Source organism: Myripristis murdjan, chromosome 3 (assembly GCF_902150065.1).
Source record: "Myripristis murdjan chromosome 3, fMyrMur1.1, whole genome shotgun sequence".
Taxonomy (NCBI): Eukaryota; Metazoa; Chordata; class Actinopteri; order Holocentriformes; family Holocentridae; genus Myripristis; species Myripristis murdjan.
Window position 1 is genome coordinate 20075882 of NC_043982.1, and position 10465 is coordinate 20086346.

Genomic DNA, 10465 nt, shown 5'->3' on the forward strand with positions numbered 1-10465 from the left:
CACACTGACCATGAAGGCTTGCCCGTCCCCTCAACGTGTGGACGACATTCTTCACCTGCTCTCTCTGTTCCGCAGAGGCAGATCATTGCCCCTTGTCATGTTCCAACGCCTCTTGGGCAAACTAACGTCAGTATCGGCCGTTGTTCCGTTGGGCTTGCTGTCGCTACGCCCTCTGCAGAAATGGCTGAACAGCTTCCACCTGGACATAAGGCGACACAGACACAGAAAAATCAGGGTGTCTCGGCAATGCATCCTTGCCTTAGCTCCATGGAGGGACAGGGCCTATCTGTCCAAGGGTGTTCCCATGGGCTCTATTCCCTCTCGGCGAGAGGTTGTTGCCACAGATGCCTGCCCCTTAGGATGGGGTGCAGTGTGGAAAGGCCGAATAGCTCAAGGTCAGTGGCCCGTACGAGATCAAGCCAGACATATCAATGTGCTAGAGCTGCGAGCAGTACATCTGGGCTTGAAGCACTTTCTGCCGTATCTGAGAGGACGACATGTACTCATACGGTCGGACAACACCTCGGCAGTTTATCATATAAATCACCAGGGCGGCACCAAGTCTGCACAGCTACTGCAGGTGTCACAGGAGCTCCTGACATGGGCAGCCCCCCGACTGACCAGTCTGCGGGCAGTATATGTCCCAGGGGAGCAAAACCAGTTGGCGGATTTCCTGTCACGTCACAAGCCTCCACCTGGAGAGTGGCGCCTTCATCCAGAGGTGGTACGCACTATCTGGGGTCTCTTCGGCAGAGCAGAAGTGGATGTCTTCGCCTCAGAAGCGACGACCCACTGTCCCCTCTGGTTTTCTCTGATGGAGACAACCAGCCCTCTTGGCCAGGATGCGCTGGCTCACCCCTGGCCAAAGACCCTGTTATATGCATTCCCTCCGCTTCCTCTGATTTGGCCGACACTTCAGAGGGTCCTTCAGGATGGTCACAGACTCTTACTGGTGGCCCCTTTCTGGCCAGCAAGGACATGGTTCCCTCTCATTCACAGACTGTGCTGCGGTACACCCTGGCGCCTCCCCTACAGGAAAGACCTGCTGTCTCAATTGGGGGGGCAGATTTGGCATCCCAATCCTCAGAACCTCCAGCTGTGGGTATGGCCACTGGAGGGCCCGAGTCGTTGCTGAGCGGCTGTCCCGATGCTGTTCGGGAAACCATCTTGAATGCCAGGGCATCATCCACCCGTCTGCAGTATGACAATAGGTGGAAGCTATTCAGTAACTGGTGTGCAGGTCGGAAGGCGGACCCAGTTAATTGCTCAATACCGACGGTCCTGGAGTTCCTGCAGTCTCTCTTGGACAAGGGCAGGTCTCCTTCAACTCTTAAGGTGTATGTAGCTGCTATTTCGTGTCATCATGCCAGAGTGGACAATAACACTGTGGGGGGTCACAGTCTGGTGTCCCTTTTTCTGAAGGGGGCCTGGAGGCTGCATCCCCCAATATCCCAGAGAGTTCCGGCATGGGACCTCTCCCTGGTGCTCCATGCCTTATGCCAGCCTCCGTTTGAGCCTCTGGCTCAAGCGGAGTTGAAATGGGTGGCTTACAAGACTGCTTTCTTGCTGGCCATCACGTCAGCAAAGCGCATTGGTGAGCTGCACGCTCTATCGGTAAGTGCTTCGTGTTTACGATGGAACCATGATGATTCGACTGTCACTCTTTGGCCAAATATGTCATTTCTCCCAAAGGTGCTGTCTCGGTCATATTTGAATCAGCCTATAAGGCTCACGCGGTTCAACCCCCCAGTAGGGGATGGAGGGGACGAACCGGAACTGTTGTGCCCGGTACGGGCACTCAAAACCTACATTGCTGCTACTGCAAGTGTTCGTCAGTCCGAACAACTCTTTATTTGTCATGGTGGGCCTCAGAAGGGTTCTGCTCTCTCTAAGCAGCGTCTCTCCCATTGGGTCGTGGATGTCATCGCTCACGCTTACATGTTGGCTAACCGCTCTCTGCCACCTGCTGTGAAGTGTCATTCAACAAGGAGCATATCCACATCATGGGCGGCCCTGAGAGGCGTACCTCTAGGGACCATCTGTGCAGCTGCCTCATGGTCATCACCAAGCACATTCTGCAGGTTCTACAGGGTGAACGTGGCCACTCCTCCTCCATTAGGAGTTGTTCTCCAGCCAGAATCCTCAGGTTCTGCGCAGTGAGGTATTCTTTTTCGATTATGGTCCCGGTCCTCGACCTTGTTTCTGTAGCTACCAGGGCCCACAGGGTATTGCGGCTATTACCCCATCCACTGGGTGTAGCCTTCCTACTGGAGTCCTTGATTCTGCTCAATGAGTTTGTAGTCAGGATTCCTCGTGACACTTTTGGTATAAGTCATTCAGTGCTTAAAGCACCGCCTCTGGCGGTCAGAAGGGACGAAATAGAACGATGAGTTACGAATGTAACTACGGTTCTATGAGTCCCGAATGACCGCCAGAGCGCTCAGTCACTCAGAATCCTCGTGATCACGCGAGAAGTTTCTGTAGGAAATGATGTGCCGGTTGACCCCGGAACTTATACCCTTTCCGGGTCATCCAGGTGTCACAGGTGACTTTTTTGGTATACATACTCGAACTGCGCATGCGCGAAGGGACTATTCAGTGCTTAAAGCACCGCCTCTGGCGGTCATTCGGGACTCATAGAACCGTAGTTACATTCGTAACTCATCGTTTTACCTCATTAGGCTTTCTTGTGGGAATTATATGTGTGGTTATTTTTTGTCGCCAGTGGCTGGCTCACATCTCGATATAAGCACATGACATGAAGCACAGTACTTGCATTGACAGATCACTTATATGTCTCAAGAGGGGAAGTGTGTGAGAGGTATGGTAAGGGTCATTAAGATATTTTTGACAGCAGCTCTCTTGTAGAGGTGAAAACTGATGACATGTTCTGTCATATCTCACATTTTGGCCTGACCTAAAACCCAGGCTTTGTCAGAAGTGGCTCTCTGTTCTCATGCTTTCCAGTGTCTCTTGCCAACAGCAAACATTTGCTCTGTCATTCGTGTGTGTTTGTGTGTGCGTTGGCCACTTCATCTTCATTACATGTGCAGCAACTATAGGTAGAACGAGTACTGTAATATCTTTCACAAGTAGAAATATTTTACTCAAATAAAAACTGTACTTGACTCTGTAAGAGTACCTGTTTGCTCAAATAAGATTTCAAATGGAGCATTTTCTGCATGCTTTAAAATGCTCTACTTTAATCATTACTTATTTAGGTATGGTACTTGTAAACAATTTGCTTAATCGTTATCAGTTCAGTGTTTCAGCTCAAAGTTTGTGTAGTTTGTTTGAGTATCTCTTTTTAATTATATCAGCAGAGCTTGTACTAACTGAGTCAGGAATGGTTGTGTTACGCATTCACTAATCTTATGTCTAAAACAATTTGCTGATATAAAAGTTGGAGCAAATTCTTGAAATGATATTGCAGGAAAGGTAAGTGTAGTCAAAAAGTTAGTTACTTAAAGAAAGAAGAGACCTTGCTCAATTATGGCAACTAATTGTGATTAGTTACTTTCCGTGTCTGGCTGATAACTCTAAACTCTTGTTTGGTGAAATCACTAATGGTGCTTCTTGGGTTTTTCTTTTTGTTCAATAGGACCTCTACTACAAGTCCTATGACTGTGTGTGTGTGATGTTCGCCTCGGTACCGGATTTCAAAGAGTTTTACACAGAGTGCGACATCAACAAGGAAGGCCTGGAATGTCTGAGGCTTCTCAATGAGATCATTGCCGACTTTGACGAGGTCAAGAGAAACAGGAGAGAGAAGAACCTCTTTCAACTTTTTACAGTCTTTTATTACCAAGTGTTATTTTATTACATCTCTGTGCTGAGCGTCTGATTCTTTCATTCCTTCCTGGTGGTTGCTTTTAATGTTGGTTCTTTAGGAATTTTAGCTTTTTCTACACTTGGAGTCAAGTCCCCCTTTATGACTGTCAGATAAATTTCTAAAATGTAAATGCCAGTAGGAATAAATACATGATGAAAGAAGGAATCAATGACTAATCAGGCAAAATGCCCAAATGACTCATATTTCTGCTCTGTTTTTCCTAAACCCAACAGCTGCTGTCCAAGCCAAAGTTCAGCGGTGTGGAGAAGATCAAGACAATTGGCAGCACGTACATGGCTGCTGCAGGGCTCAGCGGGGCTCCTGGCCAGGAGAATAATCAGGTAGTTGGAGCATTGGACCAGAGCCACAGCAGGGTTAAATCAGCATTACAGTGTCTGAGCATTTATTTTTAATCTATATGAAGCTCCAGATGGGTGGGGTTTACTATATCAGGACAATCCAGATATTGTCATTTAAGTTGTCAATAACTCTTCTTAAGAATACCTATTTGTAAGGTGCACTGTGCAAAACTGCACTGAAGTGAGAACCTGTAACTTGACTCAACTGAGAAAAAAATCAACAACCAAGAAATAAGCGTGAAATTTGATGGTTCACTGATAAATTGTGTGCTCATTCCATGTTTATGTCAGCTGAATGTAAATGGCTCTTGCGTATAACTACCCTCAGTTTTGCATGGAGCACCTTAAACATGTTTTCTTGGTGTTCATTTTATCACTGTCAATGTATCCCTTGTTAAAGTGTTGATCACAATACCTCGATTAACTTTTATTTGAAACCTTTAAAATTTGTTCTACACATTCATGTTCTCCAGAGGTTGAACCCTACTGACACTCGGTGACCCCTTGACCTTTTCTCCAGCATCACCACCATCAATTTGTGAAGGGCATTGTGGATTTGCCAAAATGGGTTAAATACAAAGGATATCTACACAAAACTGCTGGAGGGAAAATCACAATATTAGCTTAACTAAGACTCGCTTCACGTACACAATTGGTGTCATTGTTACTTTAATTGTTATGGTTAGCTTTTGATATATTAAGTACTGATATAGGATAGTGGATTAAACTGTTGATATGGTCTGCTTGAAATGTCCCAAAATACAGTTTATAAGGACACCCTGCAGCCAATCAGATTCACAGTGACCATGATGTAAAATTAATGTTTATAGCTAATTTTATTGTCCCGTTAATCTGACACAGGTCTGTTGTAAGTATATTAAGTGGTTGCTGACAAGAGTCACATTTGTCTTTTATTAGCTTTTTTCTGCTTCTGACACACCATGGGCATTCCCAGCATGTCAGGGGCTGCAGCTGGATGCTGTTGTTATTTGTAAACTCAGTAACATGAGCACTAATGTAAGCAAACCACAAGAGAAGATGTGCTGGATGTTTTCCATCGTGAATAATCTCATTCCTGTGGCCAACCACTGTTCCCCAGTGGTTGGCTAAACTGTTGAACTAAATTAGGGACATAGGTGTCAGTGAGGATTCAGATTGCTTCAGGGACATACCTACAGTAGTGATACCTAGCAGTATCACTGCCATCATTAACCTCAGTGTGGTAAATCCCACCAATCTGGTTCCATAAATATTAAGTGATGTCATTTTAGTTACACTGTGTGCAGCACCAAATAGGACTAAAAACTCTCATTTTATTGAAAGAGAAGTTGTTATGCTAATGTATAACACATGCTTATTGGCTTGTCACTAAAGTAATCAAGTGACATTTTGTGTTGAGTGACTCGGCTGTGACTGTGTGTTGCTTCAGGACAAGGAGAGGCAGCAGGCCCAAATAGGGAACATGGTGGAGTTTGCCATCGCTTTAATTGGCAAGCTGGATGGCATCAACCGACATTCCTTCAACAGCTTTCGGCTCCGCGTGGGTGAGTACACATACTGTAGCCTCGTGGCAGCTTCAGCTTAAATGTAGCACATTTCATTGAGGAAAATCTGCTCTGTACCTCATCAAGTTCTGTAAGTGCTGAAACGTTAACATCACACGTTTCCTTGGTTATGCTGTGTGTGTAAGGCATTCAAATACTACCAAGATTCAAACCATCTTGGTTTCCTAGATTTTGATCTGTGTAACCCCATCTGAGAAGATTTTTGTTGTTAAATATGATTTGGAACAGAATTATATCACCGTAGGCGAGGTTAAATCTGCCCTCCATACATTTGTCTGGATAAATGTACCAGCTGTCTTCCTAAAATGTTGGAAGTTAAGTGTATACACAAGCTGTTCACATACAGTTGATACTTTTAGACAAAACCTGTTGTGTCTGCAGTCCTGACATACAGTCACCCCAAGATCTTGAGATCTCCAAGTCTCAGATAAAACATCTACAATTCTTGGGAGATAAAAACACACATAACTATACCAATCTCTGTGCAAACACTCAGTTTGCACAGAGATTGGTATAAACCATTTTCAACGGCACTCTTATCTTAAAACACCATGACTGGGAAATCAAATCCTCTGAATTCCCCTTTTGAAAGTTTTTTCTTTGTTTAAAGAGCAGTTGTGTTTAGTAAGTGTGTCATTCCTTTGACTGATTTGTGATAACAATTTTTTGCCAGTGCTCTGAGAAGGCCCGCCTCAGTTTACCTTACAAAAGGTTTAGGTGCAAAAGGTGATAATCCACGATTCTTTTTTTCTGGAGTTTGGCATCACCTTTGGTGTCATTAATTTGATATTTTGTTCTCCATTGAGGCTCTGGACTGCCATAATAATAAAGCCACTTATTGTACACTGGGGTTTCTAATATTCCTTCTGACATGTATGTTTTGTCCTCAGAAAAATGCTGTTTCTGTTTACAGTAGACACACCACAGTACTCTTTACTGTCATGTAAAGGTGTTTAGATGTTTAGAACAGCAAATGGAAAAAGCTTTCATGAACTGGATAATTATTATATGGTATTAGTCATTAATAGAGTAGCAAAACCAACAAAATGGTTATATCTACAAATATAAATACAGTGCTCAGCATAAGTGAGTACACCCCCTTTGAAAAATGACTTTTATCCATTTCTCAGTGAATATGAGAACAAATCACTGTACTTTGGCAAAACTGAGTTTTATGAAACATTTATTTTATTAACATAAAAGTGCTCACCTAACATCATTAGGATAAGAAAATAAGACATTTTATTCAAAGGAGGTGTTACAAAAATGTATCTTTTCTCCATTCCTGGAACTTAAACTCTTTCAGATCCTGGAGGCAAATGCTAGACGGGCTTTTGTGCTTGGGCTTCAGCAGTGGCTTTCTTCCTGGATCACACCCATGCATGCTGCTCCTCTGCAGTGTTGTGGTGTGTCACGCGAAACACTCACTCCAGTTTGACTTTCTAATGCTTTAGCGAACTGTGGGGAACTGGCATGCTGAGTATCTTCAACTCTCCTCACCACAAAATGCTTATGTGGAGGCCTGGACGCCTCTTTTTTTTTTTTTTTAGAATCACTTTTGCTACTGTATTTCAACTTACTAACAATGCTGAACACATTTTCTTGTAACCTTGACCATTTTGTACAAAGAAATTATTTTCTTTGTCAAGTCTTGGTACATTTCTCTTCCTTGTGGTGCTGTTTTTGTCAGTATTGAATGGGAGTGGATTTTCTCTCTTAAATACCAGCCTTAATTGTCAATTATCTGGCAGCCACCTGTGTGATGATCAATTAGACTCATCAGTTGGTAAACTCCTATTAATTAGAATTTAATCAGGTTTTGTTCCTAAGACATTCATTGGGGTGTACTCATTTTTGCACCATGATCATAAATCATTTTGTTAGAAAAGTTCCAATTTTGTTTTTGGTACTGACTAATCACATTGCTGGAATGATAAGTCAATTGGTAGAAAATTAATCATAATAATTTGTAATTATAAGTATTATCTATCTATCTATCTATCTATCTATAGATAGATAGATAGATAGATACACACACACACATATATACATACATATACACATATACACATACATAATAATTTGTAATAATATATATATATATATATAGATAGATAGATAGATAGATACACACACACACACACATACACACACACACACACACACACACACACACACACATATATATATATATATATATATACACACACACATTAGAATTTTTTAAATTGTTTAATCATTTTAGTCATTGATCAAATGTAGGAAGTTCCTGAACTCTGTCTTGCAGAAGAAACATTTATCAGTGATTTATCAAATACAAATCTCAAACAGGGTGTCACAGGAGATGTAAGTGGGGGCTCATGCAGAGACGAACACTGTTTCTGGTAGAAAGACGTGCAGTGAACTTGGCGCTCATTGGAAAACAGGACAGACAGTATGTAACTCATAAAAATGCAGCTGGATCCACTCTTACCAAGGCACTGAAGAACAAGGTGATGAAGGTGGAGGACAGATTAAAAACTCTTTATTAACATAGCTGTGAGCCAATGTGTTACCAAGCAGGTCTTTATCAGGGTGGAGGATGAAGATGAAGATGGCTTGGTCGAAACACAGTGGCTCACAGACGGGTTAATAAAGGCTTTTTTATTTGTCCTGCTCTAGCTCTTGAGTGCATTGGTAAGAGCCATTTACATTCAACTGCTAACTCATAAGCCATCCTTTTAAACAACTTTATACACTAAATGGTTAATCAACTAAGAAAAAATAATTGATAGATTAACCAACAACCAACAAATTAATTATTAGGTGCAGAGATAGTCAAAGTAGTTATATATATATATTTTTTTAGATTGAGTCTAGTTGGTTGTGCAGCTCCTGACCCAGCCTGTTGGTGTTGACAGGTATAAATCACGGCCCAGTGATAGCAGGGGTGATTGGTGCGAGGAAGCCTCAGTATGACATCTGGGGCAACACCGTCAACGTGGCCAGCAGGATGGAGAGCACTGGCGAGCTGGGAAAGATACAGGTACCCTCACCACTGTCCAATAACGGCAGAGACTAACTGCTAACTGTACCTGTTTAGCTTTCACATCACACAGAAACTCTACCAACATAACGCTTTCATTAGGCGTGTCAGCTTTTCAGGAGCTAAAAAAAATGGCCTTGTTGTTAGCCTGACAACTGTGCATTTCTGTGTTTGTTGTACCACCCCGAAATGTTACTGGAACCACGCACAAAAAAAGAGAGTTGAATTTGTTGATGTTTTGACGGCTGTGGCTGCAGCCATGTCTGACATGTCCCCGTCTCTACTTCCAGGTTACTGAGGAGACGTCAGATGTGCTGCAGAAGCTGGGCTACTCCTGTGAGTGTCGAGGTCTCATCAGCGTCAAGGGCAAAGGGGAGCTGAAGACCTTCTTTGTGTGCACAGACATGAGCAAGCAGCAGGGCATGGGCCTGAGCTGAGGCCAGGCTGGGACACACACACACACACACACACACACACACATACAAACACACAAACGCACACACACACTCTAAGCCTGGGGTCTGCTGGCACAGCCGACTTTCACAGACACTCATGTACACAAGTGGAGACACTGCAAGTGTTCAGACAGACCTGATTGCACTGTTTCTGTGATGGTGCCGACTCAAAATATGGAGCCTGATTAAGGACTCGGAGGGAGTGCGTTCTCACTGTGGTTGGGACGTGTCGAATTGTCAGGATTTGGCAGTCGTGGATTGCATGCTGGAAAGGTGTACATACACTTGCCATCTATTTTCTATTCAAACACACATTCATGTCCAGTGGTCAGTCACTTTTGTACTTCTCTGTCTATAACTTAGATGTTTGTGATGGACAAATTGTGTGTTGTACTTAACGCCAAATACAGTTGTGTACTTGCTGAAGAAAATTCTTTGAAAAATGAAACACGCTTCTAAATCTGAAATACGAAGTATGCTCTTAGGATCACATGTTGAAGCCTGTACTGTATGGTTTTCCTGTTCGATGAGCTGTGGACACTCTGCTCTGTTACTGTGTAATGGGCAAGGTGTGTGTAAGGCCTTCCTGTTTGAATGTCAGAGACAGACTGGACAAATATGATGGTGCAAAATAATAATTAAAAAAAAAATCACTTTATACAGTTTTTTTTTTGTTTTTTTTGTCTCTAATTAAAGTTAAGAATCAGTTCTCCTGTGAGGTCTAAGTTAGGTTTAGGTGTATAATAATTTTCTGCTAATTCTGACCAGTTCCAGCCAGTAACAGCCATTTAACATTTCATGTATGACAGGGTATTTGCTAAGGAGTTTCAGGAGGAAATACACAAATCCATGTTCTGTATGTTGTCCTCTGCCAGTTGTTTTTTATTCTTTATAGATTAACCAACATCAACCTCCAGTGTGTCTTAGGCTGCCTGTCTGCATACATGCTGCTATGGAAGAATCTGTCTCCTTGGTGTCTTTGAGTCTATTTAGACGTTACTACCAGTCTGCTGAGGCTGGTTTTGTGACAACAGCTCTAATGATCATCTGAAGTGATCTGCATCGCTGTCTGCGCCTCAAAACTTGATTCGTCTTGTGGCCTTACCGCTCAACTGCCATTTTGTCTGTAATTATGGTTACATAATGTATTGGCCTTCATGTGAACAAATGTGAGTTTGAATTTTGTACAGTTACAGAATAAATGGTTTCATACATTTGCCATTTGTAGT

General features: G+C 42.8%; 1 protein-coding gene across 3 annotated transcripts in view; it reads left to right on the top strand.

Annotated features, from left to right (window-relative positions):
* The window catches only part of adcy7 (adenylate cyclase 7), a 124028-nt gene extending 113576 nt beyond the window's left edge, over positions 1-10452 (top strand). For 2 of the 3 annotated variants that reach the window (XM_030078613.1, XM_030078626.1), the window contains exons 23-27: positions 3602-3748; positions 4066-4173; positions 5621-5735; positions 8657-8781; positions 9072-9218. In XM_030078613.1, coding sequence (XP_029934473.1) covers positions 3602-3748; positions 4066-4173; positions 5621-5735; positions 8657-8781; positions 9072-9218 — 642 coding nt within the window. Of the gene's footprint in view, positions 1-3601; positions 3749-4065; positions 4174-5620; positions 5736-8656; positions 8782-9071 lie in introns of all 3 variants that reach the window. The other variant, XM_030078620.1, reaches the window with a different exon arrangement.
* The last annotated feature ends 13 nt before the right edge of the window (positions 10453-10465 follow it).